Source organism: Thalassophryne amazonica, chromosome 4 (assembly GCF_902500255.1).
Source record: "Thalassophryne amazonica chromosome 4, fThaAma1.1, whole genome shotgun sequence".
Classification (NCBI taxonomy): Eukaryota; Metazoa; Chordata; class Actinopteri; order Batrachoidiformes; family Batrachoididae; genus Thalassophryne; species Thalassophryne amazonica.
The window spans coordinates 33,932,991-33,953,130 of record NC_047106.1 but is presented as its reverse complement, the minus strand read 5'-3'; the positions used below and the strand labels follow the sequence as shown (position 1 = coordinate 33,953,130).

The 20,140-nt window shown below is 41.5% G+C and overlaps 1 protein-coding gene and 1 long non-coding RNA gene across 2 annotated transcripts in view; one reads left to right on the top strand and one right to left on the bottom strand.

The window, feature by feature from the left end:
- LOC117509631 (cGMP-inhibited 3',5'-cyclic phosphodiesterase A-like) overlaps nt 1-20,140 on the bottom strand; it is a 147,939-nt gene that overhangs the window by 11,549 nt on the left and 116,250 nt on the right. Inside the window, exons 11-13 of the mRNA XM_034169373.1 lie at nt 15,520-15,713; nt 15,063-15,266; nt 8,707-8,868 (exon numbers count right to left, since the gene is read on the bottom strand). Of these exons, the coding sequence (XP_034025264.1) occupies nt 8,707-8,868; nt 15,063-15,266; nt 15,520-15,713 (560 nt within the window). The remainder of the gene's footprint in view (nt 1-8,706; nt 8,869-15,062; nt 15,267-15,519; nt 15,714-20,140) is intronic.
- LOC117509633 overlaps nt 8,770-20,140 on the top strand; it is an 81,993-nt gene continuing 70,622 nt past the window's right edge. Inside the window, exons 1-2 of the long non-coding RNA XR_004560457.1 lie at nt 8,770-8,890; nt 12,665-12,794. This is a non-coding gene — a long non-coding RNA (uncharacterized LOC117509633). The remainder of the gene's footprint in view (nt 8,891-12,664; nt 12,795-20,140) is intronic.

Here is a 20,140-nt window from a genome sequence, read left to right as displayed (position 1 = left end):
TGCAGCATTTCAGGAGGCTGTAAAGTGCTTTGTGATGTGCATGTTTGGAATTGTTTCTCTTGTTGGGGCTTTCACAACGACTCAGTAAGGGGAAGAAGTGTCATTGCTATGGCAACGTGAAACCGGGATGATGCAATTGTGCTGCACTCAAGGTTAATGTAAGGTGCGTGTGTTTGTATATGCATGGGAGGTAAGGGAGCGTGAGCTACAAAGACAGAGGGAATGAGAGATTTATCATAAGCAGCAGGTCCACGGCGAGTTGGGTATTAATGTGGTGCAATGCAGAACTTAATGTAAATGCACGGCTATGAAAGCCTCAGAAGTCTCCCTGTGATCTTCCTCTGTGTGACTGTGAATGAGAGCTGTCAAGGATGACACATTTAGGTCTGCCGTCTTCTGTGTAAAAAAAAAGTACAAAACACGCCCACACTCTCTCTCCACTCACTCCTTGCTTCAAAACAAAGCAATTATGACATCTAAACAGAAACGTGGGGCAGCAGAATGCTAATCAGCCGAGATAGGAGGTTTCCCGGCAATCAACACGGCCCTGATTACTGCTTTGTTTGTTGTGGTGCTCCAAAGTCTTCAGTACATTTAAAAATTCCAGTTCATTGAACCAACAGAGTATATCCAAAATATCAGCTGATTGCAAGTTTGATAGTCGTCAAGACATGAAGTCCGTAGTTGTGTATTACTGCTTGGTGGGTAATCACGTTTCCTTGGTTCATTAGATTTTATCTTTGTGACTCGCTTGGCAGTCCCTGAAGTCACCAATCATGAACATTGTTATTTAAGAGGGATTTGTTGCCAAGCATCGGTCGAGAATGCTCTCTCACAAATTCATGAGTTGTAAGTGCATTGACTGTTCTATTTCTGTACGCTGGCAGCATTACTCATGGATCCTTTATCAAGAAAGTAAATGACCAACCAACTTAGGTTACCCCACTGCACTCACATGACACACTGCACACTGTATGGAACAAATATCCACATTTTTGCCCTGCGGCTGCTCGTTATCCAGTTTGTCAAGCAGCTATTGTCTCATGATGACTATGCTGCCAGCAATGCTGCAATCTCACTGCCAAGTGTTTGCTAATGCTTCAAAACACTTCATCTGCATTGTCCCAGTCTGCCCAGCTGGAAATGGGTATCAGCCTTGAGTGGGGAAAGTAACCTGTGATAGACTGGTACCCCATCCATGCAGAATCAGACTGTCATACGTTTTATGCTACTAAATCTGGGAACAAGCACGGGCATCAATGGGCCTCACACCTATATATCTGACCTACTTAAGGTGCTGTGACCAGGGGTGGCGAAAAGGGGAGAATAAGGAGAAGGATTCTAGGTACCCATGATTGACAGGGGCCCAGAGAGGCCTGTAATAAATGGTAAATGGACTTCATTTATATGGCGCTTTTCCATCTGAATCAGACGCTCAAAGCACTTTACAATAATGCCTCACATTCACCCCATTGTCAGGGTGCTGCCATACAAGGCCCTCACTACACACCGGGAGTAACTAGGGGATTAAGGACCATGCCCAAGGGCCCTTAGTGATTTTCCAGTCAGGCTAGGATTTCAACCGAGGATCCTCTGGTCTCAAGACTAACACTTAATCGCTAGACCATCACCTCCCCTAGTCATCACCTCTCTCACTAATACAATTATAATACTGACAAAATAATATGGGGCCCAAAATCCCTAGTGATGCCCCTAGCTGTGACACTTGCAGGAATTTGATGCGCGCAGTGGTACGCAATCTGCCGTGCTAGAGAGTAAACTCGTAAAATGTGCACAGCTTCATGCAAGTGTGCAAAGAAAATTTTGAAATGTTCAAAATCTCTGCCACACATTAATTATGTGATCTTCACGTGAACATTGCACGAACAAATAAAAAACACTTTGTGTGTGAGTGCGCGTGATTGCGTCAGCGCACCGCATCACAGCGCAGCTCTTCTGAACGATTATGACGAGATGCTAAATCCCAAACGGCCCTCTAATTCATCCTTACTGGACCTGTTTTTAACTAATGCCCCAGATAAGTATTCCGTGGTTGGAATTTTTGTCAATGACATCAGTGACCATTGTGGTATTGCTACAGTCAGGGAAACCAAACTACCCAAAACAAAACCCCAAATTATTTTAAAGTGTGATTTCAAACATTTTAGTGAACAGGCCTTTTTCCATGACCTATGGGCTTTTGATTGGAACAGAATTTTTATTATTGACTCGGTAGAACTGGCATGGAAATAGTTTTATGATGCTTTTACAGAAATTATTGATAGACATGCACCGTTTCATAAATTTCGGGTCAAGGGCCGCTTCAACCCCTGGTTTTCAACTGAATTGTCCAATCTTTTAAAAGAAAGGGATGAAGCCTGGGCCCGGGCAAGAAAAAACAAGTCAGAGACAGACTGGGTCAGTTTCCGACAGCTCAGAAATCGGTGTACCGCTTTAATTAAAAAGGCCAAATCTGAGTTTTACTTGTCCCAAACAACAAAGAGCCTCAATGATCCAAGGAAATTCTGGAAAGCAATAAAATCAACTTTTGGAAAAATCCAAACTAATGATTTCCCAACTCATATTGTCAGTAATTCACAATTTATTACTGATAAATCAGAAATTCTATCTTGTTTTAATAATCACTTTGTTTCATCCGGCTCTCTAGTTGAGTCTTTGTATCCAAACTCAAACCACTCTAATAGTTACTCCCTTTCACCATCACAAAATGTTTCCCAATCATTTGTTTTGAGGCCTTTAACACAAGTCGAGGTTCACAGAGCACTAAAGCAATTAGATGCTGCTAAATCTGCAGGTCCTGATAATCTGGATTTTCATTTTCTTAAATTATCCACAGATTTTATTTCTGAGCCCCTCACACATCTGTTCAATCTCAGTCTGACTAACAGTATCATTCCTGCTGTGTGGAAGACTACATATGTTCTTCCTCTTTTAAAGGGAGGGGATTCATCAGTTTTAAATAACTACAGGCCCATTTCAAAATTATGCGTTTTAGTTAAAATTCTTGAAAAGTTTGTTGCAGACCAGCTTAAACAGTATCTAGAAGAAAATCACATTTTAATTAATAATCAATCAGGTTTTAGAAAAGGACACAGCACAATGACTGCTGCTGTGAAAGTTCTCAATGACATAATTGAGGCTGTTGACAGTAAAAAATATTGCCCTGCACTTTTTATTGATCTGTCAAAGGCCTTCGATACCGTTGATCATGCCATTCTCTTAAACAGACTCTCTGTGATTGGCTTTTCTAAAGAAGCTCTGGGCTGGTTTAGTAATTACTTATCAGGGAGGATGCAATCCGTTCATTTCTCAGGGTCTTCCTCTCCGTTTCTTCCCATAACAAAAGGGGTTCCTAGGCCCACTGTTATTTTCTATTTATATTAATAATCTCTGCTGTAATATATCCAATACATCTTGTCATTTTTACGCAGATGATACCGTTATTTATTGTTCTTCTGCCACAGTTGAACAAGCGTTTGCAGTTTTACAGTCGGCTTTTAATATAATTCAGTCTCATTTGATGAATCTTAAACTGGTTTTAAATGCAGACAAATCAAAAATAATGCTTTTGTTGGGAAGGTGTCGTAGCACGGACCCACAACAGGGGGCGCAAATGAATGGACAATGAGTAAGCCAAAAGGTAACAATTTACTGTTGTGACAATACACAACTAAATACACAGAAATTGCAAAGTCAATTAACACCAGGTGACGTGTGGGCAGGCTCGAAGATAGAAGACCCCGACGAGAGAGAGGCCGCGTCCCACACGGCCTCCACCACCAACAGTCTGAAGAACACCGGAGCCGCCAAGTCCCGAATCCCCAGGTGACCTCTGTCTTCGGCTGTCGACCCTGGTACTGCTGGCAAAAAGCAGAGACAAGATGAATGAGTGTAAATCCGTACACTCAGTGGTCTACAGTCTGTACACAGTTAGGAGGGAGCACCTCCACCTCCAAATCACACACACTCGTGCAGCTCCTGATCTACCACTTATCTGGGATGGGGTGCGAGGTGAAGCCGTCACTCTCACACCAAACGCCAATCCTCCAGACAAGGCAACACTTCAGGAAAACGGCTGCAACAGAAGTTCAGTTGGTTACACAATGTGTCAGTCAGCAGAGAAATTACCTCTCGGTAGTCGATTTCTCGGCGAGGAGGTGGAGTTGCAGTCCGGCTTTTATGATGGTGATGATGAACGAGTGACAGCTGGTGCAGGGAATGAATGACAGCTGTCACTTCTTCTGGGTCTGGCGCACTCTCGTGCTTGGAGCCCGCACTCCAAGCAGGGCGCCCTCTGGTGGTAGTGGGCCAGCAGTACCTCCTCTTCAGCGGCCCACATAACAGCTTTTTTCAAATGCTAAATGGTTATCCGCAAATCTCCCCAAGATAAAAAGCACCGAGGGCACAGAGATAGAAATTGTGTCAACTTACAGGTACCTCGGCTTATTAATTGACCAAGATTTGTCTTTTAAACCCCATATTGAGGGCCTAGTTCGAAAACTAAAGTTGAAATTGGGTTTCTTCTTTCGGAACAAATCCTGTTTTTCAGTTCTTGTAAGAAAACGTCTAATTTCTGTAACTTTTTTACCTTTGTTGGATTATGGAGATTTATTGTACATGAATGCAACTTTACAGCACCTCAAGAAATTGGACAGTGTGTATAATAGTGCTTTGCGTTTTATCACTGGTTGTGGAAACTGTGTTCACCACTGTACACTGTATTCTACAGCCGAGTATCCATCTCTGTCTGCTCGTAGATTGTCACACTGGTTTTTATTTGTCTATAAATGTATTCTTGGGCTCCTGCCAGCTTATCTGTGTGTATATATGTTTAAAAATCAACCATCTTACGGCCTACATTCCCAACAAACATTTCAGATGTCAGTTCCTCGGGTGAGAACTGAACTGGGAAAAACTGCTTTCAGATATGCTGCCCCCGCTTCTTGGAACAAACTCCAAAAGGATCTGAAATTAACAGATCCTGTGACTTTGGGTGAATTTAAATCTCTTTTGAAGGAACGTGAAACTAACACTATTGGACATTGTGACTGCTTCTAGTACATGCTGAATTTCACTGTGGTTTTTAATGGTCTTAATGGTTTTAATTGTTTTACTCTTGTGTGAAATTGTGTTTGATTGTTGTCTTGTCTCATCGTTGTAACAATGTTTTGGCTGCTGTCTTGGCCAGGTCACTCTTGGAAAAGAGATATCAATCTCAATGAGTTTTTTACCTGGGTAAATAAAGGAAATAAAAAAAATAAAATAAATAAATAAATCTATCATGAACATAATTTTACAGACACTCATAAGAAGGAAAGAACATGCAACTGTTTTACCAAACCATTACAATATAAACATTACAAATAATGACCTTTTAGACTATTCCAAATGCGTTCTCCACGCCATGAAGCGCAGGAGAGAGAGAGAGAGAGAGAGAGAGAGAGAGAGAGAGAGAGAGAGAGAGAGAGAGAGAGAGAGAAAAGCTGCAGATGAAACAGTCCTCTGTGTTTCCGGAAGCGATTAAGGTGCTTTCATCAGCCAAACTCAGAGAAAATGATTAATCCGCTAAGAAATAATTATTTTATATACGCAGCGTCCAGCGGCACAATCGCAGCATCGAGTCGAACACAGCGGGTGGCACTGTCACAAAGAATTGCACGGAAGTGCTGGGGTTAAATGCGTGCAAGTGTCCAACCTTTATTCTTCAAGCATTGGAAGTATTGTTTTGGTTCAGCTTAGTTTTGCTAAAATGACAAGTTATTTCTCGCTGACATTGCTACTGACTATTCTGCTTTAGCTTTGGATCTCTGCAGGTTATTGTGTAGATTCTGCCATTATGTGCTTCCAAAGCTTGTAGATGGCCTTCCACCTCTTGAGCCCTATGCTTGCACTCCTATAACTTTGTTTTTTGTCTTTTTTATTAATATGTGTTCTTTGCTGTGGCTCTTTCTTTTATACTAACATTGAAATAGGTACATTTCAATGTGCATATCCACATACATTAGGTACATCACTAAAAGCATCTAGAGGTCCTGCGAAAAAATGACCTTCAAATTGTTCCATACTAGTCAACTCAAGGATGCATTTCAAGTGTGTCCAACAGACATATATGACGGTTTGCTGTGGCCTTTCACAGGGAATCAATTGAATCCCAAAGGACCCAAGCAAGAAATAGAATCCAATCAACATCATAGACAGTCAGATAATCTTCACAATGCAGGCAACCTGGCTTTCTCCTCTCTTCACCGACAACAGATGCAAAAGTAGATCAGCTTCATTGCAGACAACACGGCTCATCTGGATAATAACACCCACAGACGGAAGGGCAAAGCTTTCAAGATTAGCTCCCCCAATGCAACCTCCATCATGCTGAAAACACTGGAGCACAAGAAGCGCTTCACACATGTTGACAGCACTGCTGACATCCAAAGCAGAACACAGACACCAAACTCAGCATCTGTAAAGTCACAGCAGGGGATCAAATAATGTATCCTCACAGCCAACATACAGCTTTTCAGCACAAATATGAAATCAGTACTACTGTAGGGGCAGAAACATTGAAGTCAACCTTAACCACCATTAAGAAGTCCCAGACTTTTATTTATTCTTTTCTTAGAGGGATTCCCCAGATTCATTTTCAATTTTTCAATTTAATTTACTTCATTTATATAGCACCAAATCACAACAAAGTTGCCTCAAGGCACTTCACACAAGTAAGGTCTAACCTTACCAACCCCTAGAGCAAGCACACAGGTGACAGTGATAAGGGAAAAACTCCCTCTGATGATTTAAGGAAGAAACCTCAAGAAGACCAGACTCAAAGGGGTGACCCTCATTCATTGGACTGACACCAACAATAACCAAGAACTGTGGCAGCACAGCAGAAAGAAGTGGAGGAAGACATTCTCTGTAACTGGAAGTTACCCCCTCAGCAAAACTAACTTCCTGTATCACAAGATGGGCCCCAACATGGAATCCACGGGACAAAAGACAAAGAGACAGGACAAAAGACAAGGAGCCAGCCAAGACATACCATGAGCTAGAGGCAGACACAAAAATAGTGGGGTAAACACGGAGACACATGGAGAAACGCCTTAGGACAGAGATGTCCAAAGTGCTCATGTGGAGAACCAATACGAGATCAATGGTAAGGCTGAGAAACCATTTTGGGCAGAATTTGTTCTCCTGATGGTGCTGAGAAGTGTTACAAGGAAGTTACTTTGACACTGTCGATAAGTGCAAGGTTATTTTTCGTGGATTGTCCACAGACTGGCTGTTGCCACAACCGCATATCTCACGCTGTACCGCTACCACTTCTGCAACATCACTGTCTGCTGCTAACATCACCCCACACTCATAATGATACTCAGTATTTAATCTGTCTCACCTCCCTACCAGCATCCACTTGCACTGTATTATTCAGTGGAAAGAAATTGTCACTCTAAAACGGTCAAGCTCAGAGTGCCAGAGCTATAGATGCAAAATTTTTGAGTAAATTGAAAGTGAATTGTGTTTTTAAGGGAGTTAATTGGTCCTCCATTGAGGCAGGCAAGAAAAACACTATGCTGGGTTTCAATTTCAAATTCCAAAGTGAAGCTTTGCATTGCACACTATAACTGTCATTTTTCTGTTCTGTTTCAGTATCTATATGCAGACAATAACAATGACATATTACTGGTGCAGCTTAGCTAAAATTTCCATAACGTGATAAAAGCATAGAATTTGGCACACATATTCTAAATTAACTGTTTATTTTCAGATATGACCCCATCCTGGAGCTGAACTCTAATGAGCTACAGGGGTCAATAAAAAAATTACACAGGAGTCAAAATTTAAAAATGCTCCAGTCATGTTGAAAACTATACCACATTATTTGTCTGATCATAATGATTCCAAAAAGGTATAGTTTGGACTATCTATGACTGAATATTTTGGAGTTATGGGGGAAAAACAGCAAAAATGGTGACAAAGGTCAATTTCAGTTTGTACAGGGGTCAAAAGTTAAATTTGCTCCAATTTTGGGAAAAAAAATATGATGCAAATAATTGGTTGAGTTAATAGGGTTCTAAAAAGGAATAGTTTGCACCATCTGTCATACTTAGTTATCATGTTACGGAGTACCATACGTCACATGTCATAGAATCCAGTGGACGTCAACCTTTTTTGACCTTTACTTGGGAGACCAAACATTCAACACAGTGAAAACTATTCCACTTATTAATCCTATTAGTTCAACCAATAATCTGTGTTACTTTTTACCCAAATTTAAGTAACTTTAACTTTTGACCCTTTACAAACTGAAACTTACCTCTGTCACCGTTTTTGCTGTTTTTATCCATAACTCCATGGAATTCAGTCATAGACAGTCCAAACTATACCTTTTTGGAATCGTTATTATCAGAAAAAATAATGTGGTATAGTTTTCCACATGATTGGATCATTTTTTAATTTTGACCTCGGTGTAATTATTTATTGACCCCTGTAGCTCATTAGAGGTCAGCTCCAGGATGGCTCCATATCTGAAAATAAACATTGGTTAATTAAGAATATGTGTGCCAAATTTGATGCTTTTATCACAGAATGCACTATTGCTTTTCTATGCTGCCCTACTATATCAGGATTTTAATCTTCACAACATGCAAAAACCATTTGGTTCTGTTAGACTGCAGAGGTTTATGATCATACTTGTTCGTAGAACTCATTGACGATCCCATCTGTCCACTGCAGGTGGAGGTCCTTACACTTCAATGGTCCACTGACGTCTGCCAGCTTAATGCACATCTGACACACCAGCAATCGGTCATTCTCATTGGTCCAATCAATACCGGACACTCCCTCATCACCCACCTGAGGAGATGTAGAAACAGAGGTGGGCTGTCAGGGCCAGCAAGGCCTTCTGTGCTGACCTAGTTATTGTCAGACTCTAAATCTAGTTTCATTGATGTGATACGTATTTTCAAAAATTGTTGGAATCACTTTGTATTCTTTATTGACATTTATTTATCACAGTGAAATCATTTCATTTCTTCTCTCCCTGAGCTGTGCTGCTTCCAGGTCAGCTCATCCAGAAGAAAGCCTTATTTCAATCAGTCAGATTTCTTCCTGCTATCTCTGGGTGAAAACAGTCTTCTCTGTGGCATTCAGAATTTCAACTGATTCCTTCCTCTGTGAAAGCAGAATGGGAATGATGTTCTGTGCGGCCATATTCTTTAACCAATCAGATTTCGAGTTTGCTGTACAGGGGGTCTTCTGTACACAATGTGGCCTCCCAGACAGCAAATGGATCCGGACCATTGACAACTGACTCTGAACACTTTAAGTCCTGCTTTGTTTTTACTGTTTATTTATTCATGTTGTATTGTATGTACACTCAACAAAAATATAAACGCAACACTTTTGGTTTTGCTCCCATTTTGTATGAGATGAACTCAAAGATCTAAAACTTTTTCGACATACACAATATCACCATTTCCCTCAAATACTGTTCACAAACCAGTCTAAATCTGTGATAGTGATCACTTCTCCTTTGCTGAGATAATCCATCCAGCCGCACAGGTGTGCCATACCAAGATGCTGATTAGACACCATGATTAGTGCACAGGTGTGCCTTAGACTGCCCACAATAAAAGGCCACTCTGAAAGGTGCAGTTTTATCACACAGCACAATGCCACAGATGTCGCAAGATTTGAGGGAGCGTGCAATTGGCATGCTGACAGCAGGAATGTCAACCAGAGCTGTTGCTCGTGTATTGAATGTTCATGTCTCTACCATAAGCTGTCTCCAAAGGCGTTTCAGAGAATTTGGCAGTACATCCAACCAGCCTCACAACCGCAGACCACGTGTAACCACACCAGCCCAGGACCTCCACATCCAGCATGTTCACCTCCAAGATCGTCTGAGACCAGCTACTCGGACGGCTGCTGAAACAATCGGTTTGCATAACCAAAGAATTTCAGCACAAACTGTCAGAAACCGTCTCAGGGAAGCTCATCTGCATGCTCGTCGTCCTCATCGGGGTCTCGACCTGACTCCAGTTCGTCGTAGTAACCGACTTGAGTGGGCAAATGCTCACATTCACTGGCGTTTTGCACGTTGGAGGTGTTCTCTTCACGGATGATGCGAAGTAGATGTGTTGCACTGCATGAGGCAAATGGTGGTCACACCAGATACTGACTGGTATCCCCCCCAATAAAACAAAACTGCACCTTTCAGAGTGGCCTTTTATTGTGGGCAGTCTAAGGCACACCTGTGCACTAATCATGGTGTCTAATCAGCATCTTGATATGGCACACCTGTGAGGTGGGATGGATTATCTCAGCAAAGGAGAAGTGATCACTATCACAGATTTAGACTGGTTTGTGAACAGTATTTGAGGGAAATGGTGATATTGTGTATGTCGAAAAAGTTTTAGATCTTTGAGTTCATCTCATACAAAATGGGAGCAAAATTAAAAGTGTTGCGTTTATATTTTTGTTGAGTGTATGAGTGCATGGTTTGGGGATGCCCCTCTCTTCTGAACTGCAAACCTAATTTACCTACGGGTATGAATAAAGGAACCTGAACCTAAACCTGAACCTGACCGGATGTAGTCCAACATCCGGTACCAATGCTGAAAACAGATCCAGTCCAGACAGTTTTTGCACCCTGACCCAGATGCGGCATGGCTCCACTTTACAGTTCTGGAACAGATCCAGACCAGATCTGAACCAGAGTAAGTTTTATAAGTCCGTGGACATTGATCTGTGTGTTACAGATACAAATCAGTTTCCTCAAATCCACAGAACTTACCCCCGTAAAACTTGTCATAAAGAAAAACAAATGCTTTGCATAAACCTTTAAAAAACCTCAGTGACAATCACGATTACAGAGTACACACTAACACCTCCCACCCCATGATGAAATCTGCACATCCCACAGATTCACTGAGTTTTCACAGCCCTGAGTTTATATATATATATATATATATATATATATAATGGATAGTTTCTGCTCAGTGCAGATTAAGTTGCTTATCGTTATGCTAACCCGATGTTCCTGCCACGGTGCCATGATGTGGACCACATCTGTCCCAGATTTGTGTCAGATATGGGCTGTAAATGGTTGGTCTTTTGCGGATCCGGTTCAGATCTGTAAAGTGGAGCTGTGCAGGATCTTAGGGGAGGTGATGGTCTAGTGGTGAAGGTGTTGGGCTTGAGTCCAGAAGATCATGTGTTCAAATCCCCGCCTGACTGGAAAATCACTAAGGCCCCTTGGGCAAGGCCTTTAATCCCCTCTTGCTCCCGGTGTGTAGTGAGCGCCTTGTATGGCAGCACCCTGACATCGGGGTGAATGTGAGGCATAATTGTAAAGCACTTTGAGCGTCTGATGCAGATGGAAAAGCGCTATATAAATGCAGTCCATTTTATCTGGGCAAGGGTGCAAAAATTGTCTGGACCGGATCTGTTTTCAGGAATGGTACCAGATGTTGGACTACATCTGGCCCAGATCCATTTGCTGTCTGGGCTTCTAGCTGGCTCACTGCTACATCATCATTAGTGTGTGTGGATCATAGAACCAGTATTGTTTCATAAAGTTAGTGTAAAAATGTTAACTGGCTTGAGGCTAACACATATTATAAAATGGCTGAGTGGATCTTTGTCATTTCATTGGTGCTTTGTATGTCACGTGACATGGATTATTCCTTCCATTTGTATTGCGTTGCATTTAGCATGCAGTTTGGTTCCATTTAGCGTGTAATTTGGTTCCATACATTTTGTACCATTGCACGCTGCAAACCCTGCCCACTAGTGGGGGCAGCGTTTAGCTAAACATGCGGAGTTTGTTTTGCTGACAGATGACAATTTGAAGGAGCTAATTGACGGTGCTAATTCTTCTAACACACACACACAAAAAACAAATCCACTCTGCTGTAAGCCATCTGGGGGCATGAAGAGCTGTTAGGATGAAAAGCTGAAAAGCTGATGTGATTTTTCACTGGACTGAGGAGCTACAGACAGTCGTATTTTTTTTTTTTTTTTTTTTTGGAAGTACATGAAGTCATTGCACAGCATCATGGACTACATCCCAATTTTGGACTCCTAGGATGGGAGACCTCTTTGGAACACCAGCGGCTGTGTGTGTTTCTCCAGGTAACACTGGAGTTGCGTCAGGAAGGGCATCCAGCATAAAACCTGTGCCAAATATCAATGTGGATCTGGTTGTATCTGCTGTGGCGACCCCAAACACAAAAAATGGGAGCAGCCGAATGGACAACCAAACCATTTAAAGTTTGTGTTGGACTGTTAAACAGTTGAACACCAAAATGTAAGTCCCTTTTCTGTTGTTTATAAATTAATAAAATCTCAAACGACAACCATCTGTTTTAGCTGTTATTTAAAACAAATAATGAATGTTTTTACATTCTTTCAATAGAACAAATATTTCATTCGGTGAAAGTTGGAACAAACCATTCAACTTGGCTTTGTGTCGCTGAATGGTGTGTTCCAGCTTTCACCGAATTAAATATTTGTTCCATTGAACTCAAACATTCATTGTTTGTATAATGTAGCCTTTAATTTAATCTTCTAATTCATTTAAGCTCTCTTTATTAGCATTATTAGTTTTTGGGTAAACTTTTACTTTTTACATTTTTGTAATACACAGTGGCTGATGGAGGTGAAGACATGGATTTGTTGATGGATTTACTGGGCAGTTGTGCACTGAATGACCGTGTTGTCGAATTCTATTAACAAGTAAAGGAAGACAGACTTTCTCCAAGTGAGCGGCAGCTTTGGTAAGTTACATATTTATTTTTTATGTGTTGACTTGCTCATGATTACTGCTGCTGGTGTGAATGTTGTCTGATGTCAGTGTCTATGTAACAGTGCTATGTGTTCGGCACCTTGGTTGAGTCTGCTGAATTATGATTGTGTTATTTCTGTTTATGGCATTTTTTGCTTGGTTAGTGGTTGAATTAGTAAGTGTGGCTGGCTCTTGTGAGTTCATGCTTGCTTTTTAAAATATATTTAATATCTATTTATGTTGCTGCATCATGTGATACTGCATTTAAGGAGGATAACTGTGAAGGCCAAGGTTTAAAACGCATAGTCCACCACAGAGGCAGGTTTGATAATTAGGGAAACATAACTGTGGATTGCAAAACAATTCTGTAATTTTTGGTTGTCAACTCATTTAGAACAATCTGCAGGAAAATCATTTTAATTCAAAAGTATCGAAATAAATATTACTCACTACTTGTTTGAAGATAACTAGTGAGAGATTCATGTTGGCATGGCTACGATGGGTGATTGAGAAGTTTTGAGCCTGACTCAAAAAAAGCAGTGTGTGTGTATATATATATATATATATATATATACACACTCAACAAAAATATAAACGCAACACTTTTGGTTTTGCTCCCATTTTGTATGAGATAAACTCAAAGATCTAAAACTTTTTCCACATACACAATATCACCATTTCCCTCAAATATTGTTCACAAACCAGTCTAAATCTTTGATAGTGAGCACTTCTCCTTTGCTGAGATAATCCATCCCACCTCACAGGTGTGCCATATCAAGATGCTGATTAGACACCATGATTAGTGCACAGGTGTGCCTTAGACTGCCCACAACAAAAGGCCACTCTGAAAGGTGCAGTTTTATCACACAGCACAATGCCACAGATGTTGCAAGATTTGAGGGAGTGTGCAATTGGCATGCTGACAGCAGGAATGTCAACCAGAGGTGTTGCTCGTGTATTGAATGTTCATTTCTCTACCATAAGCCATCTCCAAAGGCGTTTCAGAGAATTTGGCAGTACATCCAACCAGCCTCACAACCGCAGACCACGTGTAACCACACCAGCCCAGGACCACCACATCCAGCATGTTCACCTCCAAGATCGTCTGAGACCAGCCACTCGGACAGCTGCTGAAACAATCGGTTTGCATAACCAAAGAATTTCTGCACAAACTGTCAGAAACCGTCTCAGGGAAGCTCATCTGCATGCTCGCCGTCCTCATCGGGGTCTCGACCTGACTCCAGTTCGTCGTCGTAACCAACTTGAGTGGGCAAATGCTCACATTCGCTGGCGTTTGGCACGTTGGAGAGGTGTTCTCTTCACGGATGAATCCCGGTTCACACTGTTCAGGGCAGATGGCAGACAGCATGTGTGGCGTTGTGTGGGTGAGCGGTTTTCTGATGTCAATGTTGTGGATCGAGTGGCCCATGGTGGCGGTGGGGTTATGGTATGGGCAGGCGTCTGTTATGGATGAAGAACACAGGTGCATTTTATTGATGGCATTTTGAATGCACAGAGATACTGTGATGAGATCCTGAGGCCCATTGTTGTGCCATACATCCAAGAACATCACCTCATGTTGCAGCAGGATAATGCACGGCCCCATGTTGCAAGGATCTGTACACAATTCTTGGAAGCTGAAAATGTCCCAGTTCTTGCATGGCCGGCATACTCATCGGACATGTCACCCATTGAGCATGTTTGGGATGCTCTGGACCGGCGTATACGACAGCATGTACCAGTTCCTGCCAATATCCAGCAACTTCGCACAGCCATTGAAGAGGAGTGGACCAACATTCCACAGGCCACAATTGACAACCTGATCAACTCTATGCGAAGGAGATGTGTTGCACTGCATGAGGTAAATGGTGGTCACACCAGATACTGACTGGTATCCCCCCCAATAAAACAAAACTGCACCTTTCAGAGTGGCCTTTTATTGTGGGCAGTCTAAGGCACACCTGTGCACTAATCATGGTGTCTAATCAGCATCTTGATATGGCACACCTGTGAGGTGGGATGGATTATCTCAGCAAAGGAGAAGTGCTCACTATCACAGATTTAGACTGGTTTGTGAACAATATTTGAGGGAAATGGTGATATTGTGTATGTGGAAAAAGTTTTAGATCTTTGAGTTTATCTCATACAAAATGGGAGCAAAACCAAAAGTGTTGCATTTATATTTTTGTTGAGTGTATATATATATATATATATAATATAATATAAAAAAACAATGTGCATCACATATGGGAATGTTTACCTTGGCATTAAACTCTGCCAGGAAGTCAAAGTGCTTTTTGAGGTCAGTGGCCAGGATGGCTTCAATAACAAGAAAGCGGAAGCGCTTGAACTCAACATGTTCAAGGTTAGCTAGGAAGTTATACTCAGGTTGAGACATGAAGAGGTTCCACGCTGAAGCTGCATGATGGTTTTCAAGCACTGAGCGATCATTGTATAGAAGAGCCTACAGATCAAGACAGAAAAGGAAATTAAATGAATAATTATTCAAAGAAAATGATGAAGCACTTTGGTTTGATTTATTACTTCTTCGTTTGTTGCACTTTGGAACAAAAAGTATTTTTTAAAAATCGCTCAGGTGTAAGTAATTGTGACTAAATTATAAAGGTGCCTTCAAAAATCAAGGTTAAAACAAACCTACTGTCCAAACCTACTCTGTTGTCACATAAATAAATAAAACAATCATTTTGTTTATTTACCTGTGGTGCATTGGTTGCAACCAGAAAAGCGTTGGTTCTTCCAGGATGGTCATAGTCATGCATGGCAGCAGCTACATACAGGGCCATGAGCTCCAGAGCTGGAATGAATCCAGCCAGTGAACCAGAACCTTCTTGTAGCACAGAGTTCATCTTGGACACCAGTAGGCCTATGGTACCATGGGTAATGCCATTGTCTATAGCCAGAAAAAGAAGACTGATGACACATAATACCTTCTTGTTATCAACTGTAAAACCTCTTCAAGATGGATATTAAACAACAATATCACAGAAGAGAAAGTCACTAGTGGTTAAAAACATATGAAATAATATTGTACATATTTAATATTGTACATATTTGTACATATTTACTCGACATAAATATAGGCGTAGTCGGGGGAGAAGGGTTTCCAGTTTGGTGGACTCGGTGTCATCGATGCTTTTTGCAGATGATGTGGTCCCGTTGGCTTCATCAGCCTGTGACCTCCAACACTCACTGGGTCGGTTGTAAAGCAGCTGGGTTGAGGATCAGTGCCTCTAAATCTGAGGCCATGGTTCTCAGCAGGAAACCGATGGATTGCCTACTCTGAGTAGGGAATGAGGTCTTGCCCCAAGTGAAGGAGTTAAAGTACCTCGGGGTCTTGTTCACGAGTGAAGGGACAATGGAGCGTGAGACTGGACCGAAAATGAAGCTGAGCCAAAAGGCGAAGCTCTCGATCTACTAGTCAATCTTCATTTCTACTCTCACCTATGGTCATGAGGATTGGGTCATGACCGAACTAGATCGCGGGTACAAGCGGCTGAAATGGGCTTCCTTAGGAGGGTGGCTGGTGTCTCCCTTAGAGATAGGGTGAGAAGCTTGGTCATCTGTGGGGAGCTCAGAGTAGAGCCGTTGCTCCTTCAGGTTGAAAGGAGCCAGCTGAGGTGGTTCGGGCATCTGTTAAGGATGCCCCCTGGGCGCCTCCCTCGGGAGGTGTTCCAGGCACGTCCATTTGGGAGGAGACCCCGGGGAAGACCCAGGATGAGGTGGAGAGATTATATCTCCACACAGACCTGGGAATACCTCGGGATCCCGCCGTCAGAGATGGTCAATCTGGCACGGGAGAGGGAAGTCTGAGGTCCCATGCTGGAGCTGTTGCCCCCGCGACCTGAACCCAGATAAGTGGCTGAAAATGAGTGAGTGAGTAACTGAGTGATATTGTTGGGACTTAATATTAAACATCCTGAAAGAGCCACAAATCTGTTTGTTCATGTACTGTATCACCTTGTTTAAAAAAACAAACTCATTTAGCTGCTTGTATCACAGACCTTACCCAATCATGTTATTGTTTTTGTTCGTCTTTGTATGTCTTACCTTTTCAGCAAATAATTGCTGATTGCACATTTAGCAACTACATTTTGGTTGTTCAGACTAACAGCTCATCTAAAAATCGCGGCAAATTAAAGCTCTTTTTTCCTTTATAAACTCCAGGGGCCTGATAACAATGAGCTATAGTGCATAGTGCCTGTGTGCCTGAAGCATGTCCAAATCCATTTTGCTATTTGCACAGTGTGTAATCTGAAGGCAAAATAATAATTAGAATAGCTGGGGAGACCTGACATTTGCTGTTTACTATACTTATCAATTCAATCAATCAATTTTTTTTTTTTTATATAGCGCCAAATCACAACAAACAGTTGCCCAAGGCGCTTTATATTGTAAGGCAAGGCCATACAATAATTATGTAAAAACCCCAACGGTCAAAACGACCCCCTGTGAGCAAGCACTTGGCTACAGTGGGAAGGAAAAACTCCCTTTTAACAGGAAGAAACCTCCAGCAGAACCAGGCTCAGGGAGGGGCAGTCTTCTGCTGGGACTGGTTGGGGCTGAGGGAGAGAACCAGGAAAAAGACATGCTGTGGAGGGGAGCAGAGATCGATCACTAATGATTAAATGCAGAGTGGTGCATACAGAGCAAAAAGAGAAAGAAACAGTGCATCATGGGAACCCCCCAGCAGTCTACGTCTATAGCAGCATAACTAAGGGATGGTTCAGGGTCACCTGATCCAGCCCTACCTATAAGCTTTAGCAAAAAGGAAAGTTTTAAGCCTAATCTTAAAAGTAGAGAGGGTGTCTGTCTCCCTGATCTGAATTGGGAGCTGGTTCCACAGGAGAGGAGCCTGAAAGCTGAAGGCTCTGCCTCCCATTCTACTCTTACAAACCCTAGGAACTACAAGTAAGCCTGCAGTCTGAGAGCGAAGCGCTCTATTGGGGTGATATGGTACTACGAGGTCCCTAAGATAAGATGGGACCTGATTATTCAAAACCTTATAAGTAAGAAGAAGAATTTTAAATTCTATTCTAGAATTAACAGGAAGCCAATGAAGAGAGGCCAATATGGGTGAGATATGCTCTCTCCTTCTAGTCCCCGTCAGTACTCTAGCTGCAGCATTTTGAATTAACTGAAGGCTTTTTAGGGAACTTTTAGGACAACCTGATAATAATGAATTACAATAGTCCAGCCTAGAGGAAATAAATGCATGAATTAGTTTTTCAGCATCACTCTGAGACAAGACCTTTCTGATTTTAGAGATATTGCGTAAATGCAAAAAAGCAGTCCTACATATTTGTTTAATATGCGCTTTGAATGACATATCCTGATCAAAAATGACTCCAAGATTTCTCACAGTATTACTAGAGGTCAGGGTAATGCCATCCAGAGTAAGGATCTGGTTAGACACCATGTTTCTAAGATTTGTGGGGCCAAGTACAATAACTTCAGTTTTATCTGAGTTTAAAAGCAGGAAATTAGAGGTCATCCATGTCTTTATGTCTGTAAGACAATCCTGCAGTTTAGCTAATTGGTGTGTGTCCTCTGGCTTCATGGATAGATAAAGCTGGGTATCATCTGCGTAACAATGAAAATTTAAGCAATACCGTCTAATAATACTGCCTAAGGGAAGCATGTATAAAGTGAATAAAATTGGTCCTAGCACAGAACCTTGTGGAACCCCATAATTAACTTTAGTCTGTGAAGAAGATTCCCCATTTACATGAACAAATTGTAATCTATTAGACAAATATGATTCAAACCACCGCAGCGCAGTGCCTTTAATACCTATGGCATGCTGTAATCTCTGTAATAAAATTTTATGGTCAACAGTATCAAAAGCAGCACTGAGGTCTAACAGAACAAGCACAGAGATGAGTCCACTGTCCGAGGCCATAAGAAGATCATTTGTAACCTTCACTAATGCTGTTTCTGTACTATGATGAATTCTAAAACCTGACTGAAACTCTTCAAATAGACCATTCCTCTGCAGATGATCAGTTAGCTGTTTTACAACTACCCTTTCAAGAATTTTTGAGAGAAAAGGAAGGTTGGAGATTGGCCTATAATTAGCTAAGATAGCTGGGTCAAGTGATGGCTTTTTAAGTAATGGTTTAATTACTGCCACCTTAAAAGCCTGTGGTACATAGCCAACTAACAAAGATAGATCGATCATATTTAAGATCGAAGCATTAAATAATGGTAGGGCTTCCTTGAGCAGTCTGGTAGGAATGGGGTCTAATAAACATGTTGATGGTTTGGATGAAGTAACTAATGAAAATAACTCAGACAGAACAATCGGAGAGAAAGAGTCTAACCAAATACTGGCATCACTGAAAGCAGCCAAAGATAACGATACGTCTTTGGGATGGTTATGAGTAATTTTTTCTCTAATAGTTAAAATTTTGTTAGCAAAGAAAGTCATGAAGTCATTACTAGTTAAAGTTAATGGAATACTCAGCTCAATAGAGCTCTGACTCTTTGTCAGCCTGGCTACAGTGCTGAAAAGAAACCTGGGGTTGTTCTTATTTTCTTCAATTAGTGATGAGTAGAAAGATGTCCTAGCTTTACGGAGGGCTTTTTTATAGAGCAACAGACTCTTTTTCCAGGCTAAGTGAAGATCTTCTAAATTAGTGAGACGCCATTTCCTCTCCAACTTACGGGTTATCTGCTTTAAGCTACGAGTTTGTGAGTTATACCATGGAGTCAGGCACTTCTGATTTAAAGCTCTCTTTTTTAGAGGAGCTACAGCATCCAAAGTTGTCTTTAATGAGGATGTAAAACTATTGACGAGATACTCTATCTCACTTACAGAGTTTAGGTAGCTACTCTGCACTGTGTTGGTATATGGCATTAGAGAACATAAAGAAGGAATCATATCCTTAAACCTAGTTACAGTGCTTTCTGAAAGACTTCTAGTGTAATGAAACTTATTCCCCACTGCTGGGTAGTCCATCAGAGTAAATGTAAATGTTATTAAGAAATGATCAGACAGAAGGGAGTTTTCAGGGAATACTGTTAAGTCTTCTATTTCCATACCATAAGTCAGAACAAGATCTAAGATATGATTAAAGTGGTGGGTGGACTCATTTACTTTTTGAGCAAAGCCAATAGAGTCTAATAATAGATTAAATGCAGTGTTAAGGCTGTCATTCTCAGCATCTGTGTGGATGTTAAAATCACCCACTATAATTATCTTATCTGAGCTAAGCACTAAGTCAGACAAAAGGTCTGAAAATTCACAGAGAAACTCACAGTAACGACCAGGTGGACGATAGATAATAACAAATAAAACTGGTTTTTGGGACTTCCAAT